The sequence below is a fragment of the Bufo bufo genome, chromosome 1 (genome assembly GCF_905171765.1).
Source record: "Bufo bufo chromosome 1, aBufBuf1.1, whole genome shotgun sequence".
In the NCBI taxonomy this organism is placed as follows: domain Eukaryota; kingdom Metazoa; phylum Chordata; class Amphibia; order Anura; family Bufonidae; genus Bufo; species Bufo bufo.
In genome coordinates, this window is record NC_053389.1 from 495,464,992 (window position 1) to 495,484,113 (window position 19,122).

General features: G+C 41.9%; 1 protein-coding gene across 1 annotated transcript in view; it reads left to right on the forward strand.

Annotated features, from left to right (window-relative positions):
* The window catches only part of LRIG3 (leucine rich repeats and immunoglobulin like domains 3), a 37,506-nt gene extending 31,696 nt beyond the window's left edge, over positions 1-5,810 (forward strand). Inside the window, exons 16-19 of the mRNA XM_040410500.1 lie at positions 729-881; positions 1,574-1,717; positions 1,808-2,062; positions 5,224-5,810. Coding sequence (XP_040266434.1) covers positions 729-881; positions 1,574-1,717; positions 1,808-2,062; positions 5,224-5,456 — 785 coding nt within the window. The 3' untranslated portion in view covers positions 5,457-5,810. The remainder of the gene's footprint in view (positions 1-728; positions 882-1,573; positions 1,718-1,807; positions 2,063-5,223) is intronic.
* The last annotated feature ends 13,312 nt before the right edge of the window (positions 5,811-19,122 follow it).

Below are 19,122 nucleotides of genomic sequence, written 5' to 3' on the forward strand. Positions count from 1 at the left end.
TCTAAAAATCCGGGTTTTGGTTTAAAATGTACCACAGATTACAACAGTAGAGAGATCTTAAACCTCAGAATATTCTACACCACTTCTTCTTTTTGTTAATTAAAAAAAAAAAAAACTCCTGCTACTTTCACACTGGCGTTTCTGGGTCCGCTTGCGAGATCCGTTTCAGGGCTCTCACAAGCGGCCCAAAACGGATCCGTTCAGCCCCAATGCATTCTGAATCGATAAGGATCAGTTTGGCTCTGTTCCGCCTCCATTCCGCTCTGGAGATGGACACTAAAATGCTGCTTGCAGCGTTTTGGTGTCTGCCTGACGATGCGAAGCCAAACAGATCCGTCCTGACTTACCATGTAAGTCAATGGGGGTGGATCCGTTTCCAATGACTCACCAGATTGTAATTGAAAACGGATCCGTCCCCCATTGACTTTTAATGTAAGTCAGGACGGATCCGTTTTTTGTTTTTTTTTAAGAATAATGCAAATGGATCCGTTCTGAATGGATATAAGCGTTTGCATTATCTGTGCGGATCCGTCTGCAGATACAAGGCGGATCTGCACCAAACGCAGGTGTGAAAGTAGCCTCATGCGTTTTCTAAACCTAATGAGACTAGAATTGACAGTTTTTGTATCCCATACATTGAGGTATTTGAATTGAAACCTTTTTGTTATTTTCTGTACTGTGTTGACCCATTTTTAATATGCATTTAATTCAACCCCATCATTATACAGATGAAACCAACCTACCGGTGGATACTCCAAGCTACTTGTCCTCCCAGGGAACCCTTGCAGAGAGACAAGAAGGATACATCTCTGAAAATGGAAGCCATCACTTCATAACTTCCTCTATGGGTGGTTATTTCTTGCAGCAAAGAGACACTAACGGTATATAAGGCTTTAAGTTGTGTTTTTATTTTATTTTTTCCTCAGTTGCTTGTCTTTAAATTCTGTTTAGTAATAGGGTTTGTGTAGTTCAGTTGAAATACACAGACACATCTCGCTGCACAAGGTGACAAACTATACCCTGTGCATAAAAAGTAAGTGTTTTAGTTCATTGAAAGTTGCCATTTAGTTACGGTATTTTTCGGCCCATAAGATGCAACTAGGTTTTAGAGGACAATTAAAAAAATAAACATTTTATTAGGACCTCGGGTCAGACCACCAATTAAAATAAAAAACGCTTATGTCTCTTCCTCCGGACGCTGCCGCTCCTCACCTCGAGCGCTCTTCCTGCTGCCGGCTGTGCTGTGACCCGACGCGCACAGCGTGAGGTCAAGGAGTGCCCTCAAGCTGTGCGCAGCCACAGCACAGCCGAGGACCAGGAAGCGGTGAGTACAGAGCCTTCACTGCTTTCCGGTACTAATGAGTGCCTCCATAATGGAAGCGCTCATTTGTATTCACCCCTTAAGACGCAGGGACATTTTCCCCTACAATTGGGGTGGGGGGGGGGGGGGGGGAGTCAAAAAACACGGTATATGTAACACAGCTCTCATATACCTCTGTTAATGTGCCTTGGGAGTGGTTGCACGGAGTTTCCTTTAATTTCCGAATAAAAGGAATCTTGTATTGTTTTATAGGAATTTGTCATTTGGATAATGAAAGTGAAGATGACTTACAAACTGGAAACGAGCCACTTCACTATCTCTACATGGGGCAGCAGAGCTCATTATATTTAAAAGGAAGTGTATACAACCCTGAAGGATGCGAAATCTATCACACAGGTCAGTGAAAACATCAGCATACCACCTCTTTGTGTTTTATATGTGATCAATATAATGCAAATATTAAGTGATATTTATTTATTCAAACAGGTTACAGCTCAGATCAAAGATCTACAAATCTTGATGCTTATGAAGTAGATTATTCAACAGAAAAGGGCTTTGGTTCCTCATATACACAGCAAAATGATGATAATTTCATCAATAGTTCAGATGTCCAAGAAACCTTTCCTGTGATTTATGCTTTTCCTGGTTCTGTCTGTGATCAAAGTGAAAATAACAGAGTTAGTGATTCAGAGACGGAGCTTTTTGGCTTCAAGCTAAATTCAGATAAAACATTGCACATGGGTAAGATAACTTTTATTATTAAAACTTATTTGGCTTTACTTAGGCTGATGTGACTAAAACATTTTTGCATCTTAAATCTAGTGTAACTGAAGGCAGATAATCTAATTGCAAATGTGTCATTTAAAGGGTTTCTATCACTTCGTTTCACCTATTTAGCTTTCAGACACTAGCGATCCGCTAGTGTCTGCTCTATCTAACCATCCTAATATAAGAGCTTATTGTCCTGCCGTTTAGCTAAAAAAATAACTTATATAGATATGCAAATGAGCCTCTAGGTGCTTTGGGGGCGTGATTAGCACCTAGAGGCTCCGTCTACCTTAACAAACTGCCGCCGCCCAGCGCGTCCCTCCAGCCCGCCCATCTCCTCCGGAATGCGATGCTCCTCGTATTCGGCGCATGCGCAGTGAATGTCTGATCGCTTCCCTGCTCAGACATCTCCACTGCACCTGCGCCGATGACGTCATAGCGCTCCGAGGAACAGGCGCAGTGGAGATGTCTGAGCAGGGAAGCGATCAGACATTCACTGCGCATGCGCAGAACAGAGACGCGCACGGAGAGGATCGCTTCAGCTGGAGATGGGCGGGCTGGAGGGACGCGCTGGGCGGCGGCAGTTTGTTAAGGTAGACGGAGCCTCTAGGTGCTAATCACGCCCCCATAGCACCTAGAGGCTCATTTGCATATCTATATAAGTTATTTTTTTAGCTAAACGGCAGGACAATAAGCTCTTATATTAGGATGGTTAGATAGAGCAGACACTAGCGGATCGCTAGTGTCTGAAAGCTAAATAGGTGAAACGAAGTGATAGAAACCCTTTAAAAGGGAGTCTGTCACCAAAATTTGACAATATAAACTGCTTACATGGCGCTCTAGCACAACTACACAAGATTCCAATGGTACCTTTGTTGTATTCTTCTGACTTTCACCAGCTGAAAAAACATAGTTTTATCTATATGCAAATGAGGGCTCGCAAGTGCCCAGGGGCGGGGGTTCTTGTTGTAGGTGCCCAGGCTGCTCTGCCTTCTTTTCATATTACCCCTCCCCAGCCTCTTGCTGGTCCCGCCCTATAAGGCTGTTTCATCATCCCAAGTACCGGCCGAGATCCGGTGCGTGCGCAGTTCGCCGCCGGCCCGGGCATGCGCACTGAAATGTAGATATACTTTCCTTTCTCTTGCTCGGCTTGTCTCCAGTCTCCCTGCTTTCTTCCATTCTGCTGGCGCATGCGCACAACATAAAGCGATGCCGCTCCCCACAATGGGCATCGTAGTGCGCATGCCTGGGTCAGCGGTGAACTGCACACGCGCCGGATCTCGGCCGGTACTTGGGATGATGAAACAGCCTTATAGGGCGGGACCAGCAAGAGGCTGGGGAGGGGAAATATGAAAAGAAGGCAGAGCAGCCTGGGCACCTACAACAAGAACCCCCGCCCCTGGGCACTTGCGAGCCCTCATTTGCATATAGATAAAACCTGTTTTTTCAGCTGGTGAAAGTCAGATACCCAAATACTAGAACTACGGCTCCAATTATAAATACAAAAATTCTCTTTATTAAATAAACACAATAACATTGTCATAAAAACGGCAGTAAACAGATATGTTGTAGTGAGGAAAGACCTGAGGAGGACCGGGGGATCGACACACATGGGCTCACATAAGTTAGTAAGGAGCGTCGCAACAAAGCCAGAAAAAGTAACTCTGGATGGTTGAATCCAATGAGCATATACATAGGCAGTGTTGAAATAAAGACAAGCTAAGAAAAAGTACCCAATATTAGTGCGCCGGTCTCCTTGTCCCAACGCCGTTTCGCCAGCAACCTGGCTTCATCCCGCGAAACGGCGTTGGGACAAGGATACTGAGGGACCGGCGCACTAATATTGGGTACTTTTTCTGAGCTTGTCTTTATTTCAACACTGCCTATGTATATTCTCATTGGATTCAACCATCCAGAGTTACTTTGTCTTTTCTTTTTCTGTTGCGACGCTCCTTACTAACTTATGTGAGCCCATGTGTGTCGATCCCCCCCGGTCCTCCTCGGGTCTTTCCTCACTACAACATACCTGTTTACTGCTGTTTTTATGACAATGTGATTGTGTTGATTTAATAAAGAGAATTTTTGTACTTATAATTGGAGCCGTAGTTCTATTGTTCGGGTATCGAATTTAGCAAAATGTGTTAGGGCTCCTTTCACTTTATTACTACCCGGTGTATTTAATTGGTTGGTGAAAGTCAGAAAGTCAGAAGAATACAACAAAGGTACCATTGGAATCTTGTGTAGTTGTGCTAGAGCGCCATGTAAGCAGTTTATATTGTCAAATTTTGGTGACAGACTCCCTTTTAAGTAAATTAATACTATAGTTTATAGTCATTTGGACTTAGTAAATCAAGCTCGCCTAGTTTTCAATCATAGACCAAATGTAAAGAAACCTCCAAAACCTTAAAGTGGTTGCTTGTTAGTATTTTTTTATTTTATTTTTTTAAATGAATCGCCTTCCAACTATTTAAACCGGTTCATTCATCAGATACTTCGCAATAAAATTGTCTCGCCTAAAACATGTTTGCTCGACAGTTGAAAATCGTAGTCTTGGTGCCTACATTCTTCCGAAAATCAATGTTTTCAAATATGCAAATGAACTCCTAGGAGCAACGAGGGTGGTGCTGTAGCTCCCAGAGGCTCCGCTCACTGCTCTTCATGCCCCAGCTCCAACACTGACTGACAAGGCCAGGCAGTGAAGATTTACTTACTCCTGGCCTTGAAGTCTTGCAGACCTCGTTCGGCATGGGCAATGTAAAGGGATGGCACGCCTCTATTTAAGTAATGGTTATTAATTTTCTCTTTTTTACTTGGAATATCACTGCTGTTGCAAATATAAAGCAATAGTTATAAATGGCTCACTGCTTCACATACTATAAAGCTTATGTATCTATTGCTATTGAACAAGTTATTAACTGGATATGTTAATAAAATGAGAATTTGACGGTCCGCAATTTTGAAAATGTTTACCTTTTTTTTAGAAATAGGTGGCATCACATTTAAAAAGAGGTTTAAATGGCATATTTGAATCATGGCCCAATCTATATACTTGCAGGTCCTAATCTAGAGATTTGTTGATTCTTCTGGAAAAATCTGGCTTAACTTTCTATTTTTATTTTTTCTCTTCTTCCCAGGCACATTTGGGAAGTCTGTTTGGAAGCCCCCTCATGAACCCTTTCCAAAAACAATGGGATTTGTGACAACACATAGTAATGATCATTCCTCTTTGGATATAGATTTAGACTGTGATAAAGAAAAAACATCAAAAATGGCTTTTACAGATAAAACTGGGAAAGATTTCTACAAGCAAAAGATTTCTGAAGATCATAGGACTCCTATGTTTTATGGCTATGATATAGACACATAGCAGCTTTAACATTATTTGCATTTCTTAATCCAAAGACCTTCACTCTCTACCTCAGCAATAGACTTTGCCCAAAGAGAAAAAAGAATTAGACTTCTGACCAAATGCAAAGTCTCCAGAAAAGATTTCTGAAAAAAATCTGAAGAAAAAAACTTTGCATAAAATATCTGCTTATTTTAGAGCTTTGTTTTTATATAAAGAAAAAAACTGCCATAATTTAAAACTGTAAATATTGATTATAAATATTTTTGTATTTTTATATCAGATTTTCTATGGAAATGAATAGTAATGTATTCCTAAAGTTGCCAAATCTTGTTGGTATTGTACATTTGCACAGTATGGTGAATAAATAAAGGTGCTCTAATATGTCCTTAACAACTGAGGGAAGCGAACTTTACTATGCAGGTGGCTGATTTGTGACATGTTCATTTACAATATCTCACAAGTGAGTACACCCCCCCCCCCCCCCCCTCACATATTTGTAAATATTTTATATTTTTTAATGGGAAAACACTGAAGATATGACACTTTGATATACAAGCTGTACACTGACTACTTTTACATTATAACAGTAAATTTGGTGTGCCCTCAAAATAACTCTGCACACAGCCATTAATGTCTAAACTGCTGGCAACAAAACTGAGTACACGCCTAAGTGAAAATGCCCAATTAGCCATTTTCCATCCCTGGTGTCATGTGATTTATTAGTGTTACAATGCCTTGGGTGTGAATGGGGAGCGGGTGTGTTAAATTTGGTGTAATCTCACACTAGCTACTGGAAGTTCAACATGGCAAGAACTTTGAGGATTTACATAAAGATCACCTAGGCCAGTCATGCTCAACCCGCGGCCCTCCAGCTGTTGCAAAACTACAACTCCCAGCATGCCCGTACAGCCTACAGCAGGGTTTTGTGGGAGTTGTAGTTTTACAACAGCTGGCGGGCCGCAGGTTGAGCATGCCTGATCTAGGCTATAAGAAGATTGCCAACACCCTGAAACTGAGCTGCAGTATTGTGGCCAAGACCATACAGCGGTTTAATAAGACAGGCTCCACTCCGAACAGGCCTCACCATGGTCGACCAAAGAAGTTGAGCGCATGTGCTCTGCGTCATATCCAGAGGTTGTCTTTTCAAAATAGACGTATGAGTGCTGCCAGCATTGCTGTAGAGGTTAAAGGGGTGGGTTTAGACCAGACCATGCGCTGCACCCTGCATCAAATTGGTCTGCATGGTTGTCATCCCAGAAGGAAGCCTCTTCTAAAGATGATGCACAAAAAAGCCTGAAAACATTTTTTTGAAGACAAGGAGACTAAGGACATGGATTACTGGAACCATGTCCTGTGCTCTGAGACAAAGATACTTATTTGGTTCATGTGGTGGCCACTAGGTGAGTACTAAGACAAGTGTGTCTTGCCTACAAAAAAAACGGAAAGATGAAGACCGCATCCACTCGTAGCGGTGATGAGGTTCTTTTATCCATAAAAAAATGGTATTAAACACCCAAATACATGTGACGTTTCGGCTGACGCTCTGCCTTCTTCAAACATGCATACACATGTGCAAACCAAACATTTAAAGCCCAAATCATGTGACATGACGGGTTAACCTGGAAACAATTTGCTCTGAACTTGATAATGAGCGATCAAAATTGTTTCACAGCATGTAGTACATCATTAGTATATGACGTCGCAGCGCTCACATGACCAATGACGTCACACTGCTTAGCAACGAGACGCTATTCTCACTCACAGCGAGATACTATTGCATTATCCCTGTGTCAGATACGGCACATCTCATGGCGCATCCTAATTAGTCACGTCTATTGGTAGTACGTACTTTCTCCTGTTCAGCACGAATCATTAATCTCAGTGCTGCTAAGCATTCCATATGTAATAAGAGACATTTTGTTTTGGGTGATCCTAAGTAAATGGTTATGTAGTTTTATCAAATTACATGCGTAATCCTGGCTACAGAGTTCCGTCCCTGAGCTTTTCAGGTGTACGTCTTGCTTTATAAGTGCTAATGCACTTTCTTTACAGGGGCTGGGACGTGGTATCCAATTTTTATAAAGGGAGCAGACCCAGTTATTGGAGTAATAATTCCAAGATTTAAGCCATACTTAACTCTAGGCAAACAATGCATTACATTTGCTATTCATTCATGTTAGTCACATTCAATAATACACTTTTGTGACCAATGCTAAAACAAAAACACAGAAAACTAATGTTAGTCACGTTTCGGAGCAAAGTAATGTTTTCTTACCACCCCAGTGAATAGTAATAAAAAGTCCATCTATGAAGATAAAAACAGCAGATGAAACATCCGAAGTCGATTCGCATAAAACTTTGTTCTAATACTGTACAGAGCAGGAGCTCTGTACAGTATTAGAATATATTTGGAACCGAACTCAAGTTTGGTTCCAAGTGGTACTGTACTTTATGGACACTTGATGGATATACTACATGCTGTAAAACGATTTTGATCGCTCATTATTAAGTTCAGAGCAAATTGTTTCCGGGTTAACCCCAGTGATGTCACATGGTTTGGGCTTTAAATGTTTGGTTTGCACATGTATATGCATGTTTGAAGAAGGCCAAGTGTCAGCCGAAACGTCACATGTATTTGGGTGTTTAATACAATTTTTTTATGGATAAAAGAACCTCATCACCGCTACTAGTGGATGTGGTCTTCATCTTAACGTTTTTTTGTAGGCAAGACACACTTGTCTTTGTACTCACCTGGTTGCCACCACACACGCTTGACACCACATGAACCAAATAAGTTTATCTTTGTCTCAGACCACAGGACATGGTTCCAGTAATCCATGTCCTTAGTCTCCTTGTCTTCAACATGCTGCATGTATTTGGGTGTTTAATGCCATATTTTTTTTTTTATGGATAAAGGAACCTCATCACCCTACTAGTGGATGCTGTCTTCATCTTTCCGGTTTTTTGTTGTTATTGAGGAGCCAGCCGACTGGGCCCCTAAGAAGACTTGCATCCTGGAACCCGAGCCTGCCTAATGGGGGCTGTACTTTACTTTCTTTTCCTGATGCTACAGTCAAGCCTGCTGGTGGGAGCATCATGGTTTGGGGCTGTATGAGTGCTGCCTACTGTGGTGGGGTGGGGGGGGGGGGGGGGGGGGCTACAGTTCATTGAGGTCATTATAGTATGACTTCGTGTTTTTTTTTTTTAATAGTACTATTTTGGGGTGCATATAACATATTGACTAACTTTTTATATTTAGGTGGGGGTGAAATAAACCACTTAACATCTGTACAGAAATCTGGAGATTTGGCTGTAGGGAATTTCAAGGTTACAATCCCCCGAAGTAGTCTCTGATTGGTGACTGTGGTGCTAGGATTGTAGCAAGGTCAGGAACTAAGCAGGGGTTCATAAACAGGGAGGCAGATGGGAGATATTCGGCCTAGGGATAATCTCGTGTTATCACAGGTAAGGCAGAGGTCAAGATGAGAAGAACACAAAAGTGTCAGGAAAGGTATCGGAGAACCTGGAGAGGAGCAGAGTCAGCAAGGTGAGAATTCAAAAAGCACTACAGATAACTAAGGTCAGGAGGACATTTTTATATATATTTTTTAAGATGTTTTTATTGAATTTTCACATAAGAACATAATGCGTGAATCCTGACATTAGCTCAACAATGTAAAGGTTCAATACTGAAGCTGCCAATCTTTCAATGAGTGAAAACTATGACTTCCAGTGTTATAAATAAAGGAATAAAACAAAACTATAAACACCAAATATCACCTACTTATGAAAATCAATAAAAATATCAAATATGGGAAAGTGTTGAGGAGATGTACCACACATTGTGGAGTAGGTAGTACTGTACAGTCAGATTTGATGGAAAATTAACAAGTCATACATGGCCCAGAAGGATTGGGTAAAGGGTAGAAGGTAAAGGTCCTTACCACATATTATTAAGCATGGATGAAGGATTTGCCATAAACACCATTGTTGATTACATACCTGTGATTTACCTCATTGATATGCCAAGACCCTTTCAAAAATGTTCTGTGAAACCATAGAAATAAATTTACCCAGGGTTGGTATGTCAGTTCACCTCCTATCTATTAGTAATTTAGCTAAGTGGAAAACATGAGATAAGATATTTCTGCAAGTAGGAGGCCATGAATTGACGCCTACTAAGATTAGAGCAGGTTCTGGGGTCCGCTTGCTGAAGGTGAAATGGATTGATTAAATTTATGAGGTCACTGCATCCCAAAACAGATTTAAAAGTGGACATATCCAAAAAAATATGGAGTAGAGATCCTATCTGTCTGCATTTCCTCCAGCAGCAGGGGGAGGAGGTGGGGTAAATGCAGAAGAGCTTTAGGGGGGTGTAATACCATTGCAAAAGCAATTTATATTGTTCCCAATAGGATGCACAGAAGGTAGCCTTGTGAGCCCACAAAATTGCCAAAGCCCAATCTGTATCTGTATAAACGCTGGCCAACTCTTTTCCACTGAGAGATGCACAAGGGTTCAGTAAAGGATGTATCTTGGATTATTAGGGCGTATATAGGCTTAACTTTGAGTGGTGCATTTCCAGGTTGTGGGCATATAATAGTGTGTAGAACAGTGGGAATCTGAAGGCAGAGGGCTTCACAGGAGGATAGGAAGAAAATTTACAGGTGTCTGGAATATAGAATTCATTCTGTAAATGCTTAAAGGGTGCAGGTATATGAGGAAGCCACAGCTTGCCAATATGTATTCCTTTAGCCTTCCATGAGGCTAAGTTTAGGCCAGGTATGTGGTTGGTCAATGCTTCAAGAGGGATGGTTAGTTTGGACTTCAAAGCTGAGTCTATAGGAGAGTTGCGACCCGGCTGACAGGCATCAACTGTGGCTACCACTGATGGCGGTAGTAGGGGGTCTGGCCAAAGGATATAATAATAAGAGGTCAATACAAGGAATGTTGGAAATGTTAGCTTCTAAATGTGGCCATAATTTGTCAGCACCCCACCCCCTTAATAGTCACCTCCACAGCACCCCACACAGTGCCCCACCTCCTTAAAATGGGACCTCCACAGCAGACCACCCCCTTAACTTAGACCTTCACAGCAGCCTGCCCCTTTAACTGTAAGTTCCACAGCACCTCAACACGTTCACAGTGACCTCTACAGCAACCCGCCCCTTAACAGTGACTTCCATAGGGGTCAATCCCCTTAACTGTGACCTCCACCATTCTGTGTCCCCTTAACAGAGACCTCCACAGAGCCAGCCCCTTTAACAGTGATTGCCACAGTACCCCGCTTTCTTAACAGTGACCTCCACAGCAGCTGCCCCTTTAATAGTGGCCTCCACAGTCCCATGCCCCCTTAACAGTGACCTCCACAGTGGCAGCCCCTTTAACAGTGACCTCCACAGCAGCCTGACAATCGTCCAATCAAATTCCTTTTCTTACGGGGCATTATTGTCTTTAATTGACAGTATATAAAACCCCACAGAATTAGTATACACTTAAGGTCATGTGAGTTACGTCAGCCTCTACAACAACGTTGGCTAAGCGTTGCAATCGATATCATATTAACTCACACATAAGCTATCTTATACTAAGAATGTCCTTCGTTGCCTATGGCAACCAATCAGAGCTCATATTAATGACCTGTAGCATAATTTAAGCTGAGCTGTGGTTGGTTGCTATATGCAACCTGATGGAAAATCCAGGCTAACGGCCACAACAACCAACAGACAAAGGCTCCTGTAGTTTGGCGGTTAGGTTACTAAGCATATACTTGGAAAGCACAGGGTGAAAATTTCCACTCAAAACCTAGTCTATGACGTTCCCCGAGTCACAGGAGGTGTCTGTGCAAAATGTTGTGATTGTAAATGCGATGGTGCGGATTCCTTTAGCAGACATACATACATACATACACTCAGCTTTATATATTAGATTGAGCAGTTTGTTGAATTAATAAGTCTCTCATATATGCCTTATGGGCGCTCCACAGGGTGAACCTGTCTGACGCTGTTGGTGCGTTTAGCAAGAAGAACTCTTTCAAATCATGAGAGAGCATAAACATGCTGAGATGACAGACAAGTTTTCTCGGAATGTGTAGGGGTATACACCTGCAATGTCATTAGTGCGTGGTTGGACAATGTGATATTTCCTAAAAAGCTACATTAGAACAGTAGATAGAAGGTAATCACCTATGGGTGAATTTTGGGTGGGGGCTTAACCCTCTTAAAATAGGTTTCTTGGATGCAGAGAATGTCTGTCTTAAGGGAATTCACCTCCTTCCATGTAAGCAATAGTGATAGCCATGATGAGTATAAAGAGTACAGCTAGCTAAGCAGGGGATCATGGAAGGGCCCCTTAAATTTCTTGTTACTAGCACAAGACACTTTCCAGGAGAGTAAGTGTAAGAACAGTGAACATCAAACTAAAACTGAGAGTTGGAAAATAAAAGGAAAAAGAAACACAAATGTATAGCAAAACTGACAGAGCAGTGGGTGAGACTGCGCAAACCGTGGGGTAGGTTTGCAGAATGTAGTAAGTAGTGTCCTGCTATAACGTGGAAAAAAATGAAAGAAACCATAGGACCTCACATATTCTTGGTAGCAGGGGTCCAGTCATGAGTCTCGACAGGTGGCGAAATCAATAGGGAACTTGAAAGATTCCATAGGCGCAGAACATCAAGTCCCTGGTCAAGAGACATGATGGCGTGTATCCCATTCATATTGATGATGAGTTTCGTGGGGTAACCCCACTTGTCAAGAATTCCATTCCGCTGCAGGGTTTGAGTAAGGCCTCTTTCCCACAGGCGTGTGCACCACGTCGTCGTGCTGCGGCCCGCAAAATGCATTTCACAAGAACAGTCTGTGTGGCAGCGGATCGCGGACCCATGTGTGAAAGAGGCCTAATAGGCAGTAATAAGAGTTTTTCCTGGCTTGCAGTTTGGCTTGAGACAGGTCAGCGAATAAAGTGATAGCTTGAAAGGGTTCTGGCAACTTTTGCTGTTTCCTGGACACTTGCATCAGCCAGTCTTTAATATGGAAGAAATGAATGTGAGCAAGTCAAACTTATGGAATTGTCTCTGGAAGTTTTTTATGTTTTTGCAACCTGTGGGCTCAATCAATAATCAACTCGGCTTCAGACGCTTGTGGACCACTTGGAGTGTGCCCTCCACAGATATCCCCCATGTGTGCCCTCCACAGATATCCCCCATGTGTGCCTTCCACAGATATCCCCCATGTGTGCCATCCACAGATATCCCCCATAACTGTGTGCCATCCACAGATATCCCCCATAACTGTGTGTCATCCACAGATATCCCCCATAACTGTGTGCCACCCACAGATATCCCCCATAACAGTGTGCCATCCACAGATATCCCCCATAACAGTGTGCCATCCACAGATATCCCCCATAACTGTGTGCCACCCACAGATATCCCCCATAACAGTGTGCCATCCACAGATATCCTGTATAACAGTGTGTCATCCACAGATATCCCCCATAACAGTGTGCCACCCACAGATATCCCCCATAACAGTATGCCATCCACAGATATCCTTCATAACAGTGTGTCATCCACAGATCCCCCACGCACAAAGTGGTACTGTTGGGAGGCATGTTGGGTGAATGGTAGGGGAGGTAGTGGGGGGGGGGGTGGAGGCAGGTTGGGGGGGCAGCGGCAGGTTAGGGGATGGATGGGGAGGGGGCCCCATGGATTGTGTGTACGCCACTGCAGTGTGGTGTCTCTCCATGCTTTTTATTTTGCTGGGCTTGCTGTGGCTGAGCCCTTTCCTTGTCTGCCCGCTTGAGGAATATCCCCCTCGGCCTGACTGTGAGAAGATGGCCATGTAGAAGCGGGTGATCGCGGGGAGGAGGATGCCGTATCTTTAAGTGGCGATCCAGGATCAGACTGTATGTTTAGAGGGAGTCCTGGCGTGGGCTCTCGCTCTAATGCCTACGAAGCTGAGTCCTCTTGTGAGAGCAATAGTGAGTGTGCTGGAAAGGACGCGGCACCGCAATCATTACTTACTGCTACATGTGGTGCAAATAACACCGTGAGTTTTGGTGCTTCCTTTTTCATCCACCTGGTCATTCTTTGGGGGGGGGGGGGGTCTCTGGAGCCTATGCACAGTTTCAGGTTGCTGATGACCATGAGGTCTTGCTATTATCGCTGCTAAGCAGAATGCCTGCGAGAAGCGGTATTTACTAGTGATGAGCGGGAGGTGCCATATTCGATTTCGCGATATTTCGCGAATATTCGATTCGAATATTCGTCTTATATTCGTTGAAATCGAATATTCGTCATTATTCTATTTATTGCGAATAATATGCGATTTAATTATTCGCGTATTGCGATTTTCTTTTAACTGTATAAGACAACTTTCCTATTGGTTGGCTATGGCTATGGCTAATATGTGTATTTTACGAATATTCGCTATATTGCTATATATTCTTGTTTTAGAATATTACGAATATTCAAAAAAACTAAGTTATAGTAATATAGCGAATATTCGTAAAATACACATATAGACTGCAATTTAGCTAATATACGGTAGAGCTATAGTATTTTTTTTATAGTCTAATTTTTTACACTATAAAAAAAAATACTATAGCACTATATTAGCTCAATTGCAGTCTATATGTGTATTTTACGAATATTCGCTATATTGCTATAACTTCGTGTTTTAGAATATGACGAATATTCTAAAAAACGAAGTTATAGCAATATAGCAAATATATTCGTTATTTAGAATATTCACATTTTTTTTTCCAATCTGTACGGTCGTTCGCATACTCCTCCCCGACAAGAGTCCCCGTCACCATGGGAACCCCTGTGGGTTAGAATATACCATCGGATCTGAGTTTTCACGATCTCAGGTAAAACTCAGATTCGATGGTATTTTCAAACCCACAGGCGTTCCCATGGTGACGGGGGCACTTGTCGGGGAGGAGTATGCGAACGACCGTACAGATTGGAAAAAAAAAAGTGAATATTCTAAATAACGAATATATTCCCTATATTGCTAGATATTTGTTTTTTAGAATATTCGTCATTTTATTTTCCATATGAAAACATGATTGCTCCCTGCTTAAGTTGCTTGTGGGCCAATGACTCATTGACCCACAAGAAAGAAGCAGGGAGGAATCATGTTTTCAGATGTAAAAAAATGACGAATATTCGATATAGCGAATATATAGCACTATATTCATAATATTCGCGAAGTTGCGATATTCGCGATTAATATTCGCTATTCGAATATTCGCGCTCAACACTAGTCTTCACATGGCCATTTTGGTCCTTGGCCAGGTCACACCCCAAATTACTCCAGAAGTTGTACTTTCTAATGGCTCCATTTAATATTGCATATGATGTAGTGGGAAGCCTCCTTAGCGCCGGATACGCTGTCACACACCATCAGTGTGGCAGCGTTTTTCTTGCTTTAATCTTCCACATGTATATAATGCTGCTCCTGATGATTCTGATTGATGAAACGCGTCGAGCCCTTGCTTAGACGTTATGTTTGGGAGTTTTAGCTAGGTCAGGGTTGGCGGATAGGGTTTGGGTTGTGGATATCTCGGGTTAATTACAGGTTCTAGTTGATCTGTGTCCTGCAGTGATTTTTCACATGGTGTTGTGTGTCCTTGTAGCTGTACTGACCTCAGCCATAGTAGGACACTCGCCAATATCCCCCCACCCCTCTCTTTACCACTCTTTACCACTCTACACAGTTTTGTGTCCGCACGGCTCATACCCGTTAGATTGTGACATTTACTTAGTCACATTTTGGGTATGATTAATAGTGGTTGATAGGGTTGAGCGAAAGTTCGGGTTTGTACTGAACTTTGCAAGGTCGGATACCCGGACCCAGACTTTTTTTTACTGAAGTTCAGGTTTGGGTGATTTTAAAATAATAGCATTTTTAACCCCTTCAGGACACAGCCTTATTTCACCTTAAGGACCAGGCCATTTTTTGCAAATTTGACCAGTGTCACTTAATGTGGTGATAACTTTAAAACGCTTTTACTTAGCCAGGACATTCTGAGACAGTTTTTTCGTCACATATTGTATTTCATGACACTGGTAAAATTGAGTCAAAAAAATTCATTTTTATTTATAAAAAAATACCAAATTTACCAAAATTTTGGAAAAATTTGCTAATTTCTAACTTTCAATTTCTCTACTTCTACAATACATACTAATAACTCCAAAAATAGTTATTCATTTTCATACCCCATATGTCTACTTCATGTTTGGATCATTTTGGGAATGATATTAAATTTGTTGGGGATGTTACAAGGCTTAGAAGTTTAGAAGCAAATCTTGAAATTTTTCTGAAATTTTCAAAAACCCAATTTTTAGGGACCTGTTCAGGTCTGAAGTCACTTTGCGAGGCTTACATAATAGAAACCACCCAAAAATGACCCCATTCTATAAACTACACCCCTCAAGGTATTCAAAACAGATTTTACAAACTTTGTTAACCCTTCTGCAGTTTACAGAAACACCCCATATGTGGTCGTAAACCGCTGTACGGGCACACGGCAGGGCACAGAAGGAAAGGAATGCCATACGGTTTTTGGAAGGCAGGTTTTGCTGGACAGTTTTTTTTGAGACCATGTCCTATTTGAAGCACCCCTGATGCACCCCTAGAGTAGAAACTCCATAAAAGTGACCCCATCTAAGAAACTACACCCCTCAAGGTATTCCAAACTGATTTTATAAACGTCGTTAACCCTTTAGGTGTTCCACAAGAATTAATGGAAAATAGAGATACAATTTCAAAATTTCACTTTTTTGGCAGATTTTCCATTTTAATATTTTTTTTACTTTTACAAAGCAAGGGTTAACAGCCAAACAAAACTCAATTTTTATGGCTCTGATTCTGTCGTTTACAGAAACACCCCATATGTGGTCGTAAACTACTGTACGGGCACAAGGCAGGGCGCAGAAAGAATGAAATGCCATATGGTTTTTGGAAGGCAGATTTTGCTGGACTGTTTTTCTTTGACACCATGTCATTTGAAGCCCCCCTGATGCAACCCTAGAGTAAAAACTCCATAAAAGTGACCCCATCTAAGAAACTACACCCCTCAAGGTATTCAAAACTGATTTTACAAATGTCGTTAACCCTTTAGGTGTTCCACAAGAGTTATTGGTAAATGGAGATGAATTTTCAGAATTTAAATTTTTGGGCAAATTTTTCATTTTAATCCATTTTTTCCAGTAACAAAGCAAGGGTTAACAGCCAAACAAAACTCAATATTTATGGCCCTGATTCTGTAGTTTACAGAAACACCCCATATGTGGTCGTAAACTGCTGTACGGGGACACGGCAGGGCGCAGAAGGAAAGGAATGCCATACGGTTTTTGGAAGGCAGATTTTGCTGGACTATTTTTTTTGGACACCATGTCCCATTTGAAACCCCCCCGATGCACCCCTAGAGTAGAAACTCCAAAAAAGTGACCCCATTTTAGAAACTACGGGATAGGGTGGCAGTATTGTTTGTGAGGCAAGGTAGCAAGAAATAGCTGTTTTGGCACCGTTTTTATTTTTTGTTATTTACAACATTCATCTGACAGGTTAGATCATGTGATATTTTTATAAACCAGGTTGTCACAGATGCGGCGATACCTAATATGTATAAATTTTTTTTATTTATATAAGTTTTACACAATGATTTAATTTTTAAAGCAAAAGTCTGAGAGCCATAATTTTTTCAGTTTTTGGGTGATTACCTTGGGTAGGGTATGATTTTTGCGGGATGAGATGACAGTTTTATTGGCACTATTTTGGGGTGCGTGTGACCTTTTGATCGCTTGCTATTACACTTTTTGTGATGTAAGGTGACAAAAAATTGTTTATTTAGCACAGTTTTTATTTAGAATTTTTTACGGTGTTCATCTGAGGGGTTAGGTCATGTGATATTTTTATAGAGCCGGTCGATATGGATGCGGCGATACCTAATATGTATGCTTTTTTTTTATTTATGTAAGTTTTACACAATAACAGCTTTTTTAAAACAAAAAAAATTATGTTTTTGTGTCTCCATATTCTGAGCCATAGTTTTTTTTTTTTTGGGCGATTGTCTCAGGTAGGGGCTCATTTTTTGCGTGATGAGTAGACGGTTAGATTGGTACTATTTTGGTGGGCAAACGCCTTTTTGATCGCTTGCTGTTGTACTTTTTGTGATGTAAGGTGACATTATTTTTTACGGTGTTCATCTGAGAGGTTCGGTCATGTGATATGTTTATAGAGTCGGTCAATACGGACACGGAGATACCTAATATGTATACTCCCCCCCCCCCCCCTATTTTTTACCAATTTTTTACCAATTTTTTTTAAACTTTATTTGGGGAAAATTACGTTTTTGTTTATTTTTACTTGAAACTTTACATTTTTTGGGGGGGGGAAACTTTATTTTTTCAACTTTTTTTTTCACTTTTTTTTTTTTGTCCCACTTTGGGACTTGAACTTTTGGGGGTCTAATCCTTTACAATTGCATTCCAATACTTCTGTATTGGAATGCATTGTCTGTATGAGTAATACTGTGTGTATTACTCATACAGCTTCCGGCCTGTGAGATCCAGGGGGCTGGATCTCACAGGCACGTCACAGGAAGGCAGCGCGATGCCTTCCTTAGGCATCGCGCTGCCTTCCATGCCATCGGGTCCCCCTTACAGCTGCATGAGGACCCGATGGCACCGCCGATCGCCGCCGCAAAACGCAGGTAAAGCCGCAAACCGCAGGTCTGAATTGATCTGCGGTTTGTGGCGATCGCCGACACGGGGGGGGGGGTCACGGAACCCCCCATGCATTTAGCCAAGGTGCCTGCTCAATGATTTGAGCAGGCACCGGGTTCCGATCACTGCCCGTCGGGCGGCGGTGATCGGAAATTCACAGGACGTACCAGTACGCCCTGTGTCCTTAAGTACCAGGACATCAGGGCGTACCGGTACGCCCTGTGTCCTGAAGAGGTTAAGATAGAATGCTAAATAAAATCTCCATTGAGGGGTTAAAAATAATTAAAAAAACTCACCTCATTCACTTGATCAAACTGCAAAAGGACCTGTGGTGACGTCATCGCAGGTCCTGCTGAATGAAAATATAATCTTCTATCTTGATTCAGCAGGACCTGCGATGATGTCACCACGCTCACTACGTGGTAAGCGCGGTGACATCATCGCAGGTCCTTTTGCAGGTCCTGAAGAAAGAAGAGGATACCGGTTGCGCGATCAAGTGGATGAGGTGATTTTTCAATTTTTTTTAACCCCTCAATGGCCATTTTATTTAGCATTCTATTTTAAGAATGATATTATTTTCCATTTTAACCATGTTATAACGGAAAATAATAAAGTGAAGTTGAGGTCCCCATTGACTTTAATGGGGTCCGGGTTCAGATTCGGTGTTCGGGTCAAGTTTGTTCCCCAAACCCGAACTTTGACGTGAAGTTCGGCCGAACACGGCGAACCCGAACTTCATCGGGTTCGCTCATCCCTAGTGGTTGACCGTGCGGTACTTATGACATTTTGATTGGCTTTATATTAATAGGGGAGCCTCTAATTTACAGGAAAGGCATGACTTATATGTTTATAGTCCTCTGCTTTTTCCTGGAAGCCCGCTTGCCATCAAATGTCACTCTGCTTATTGTATTTAATTGTTTAGGGTTTTTAACTTACACATCCCCCTTT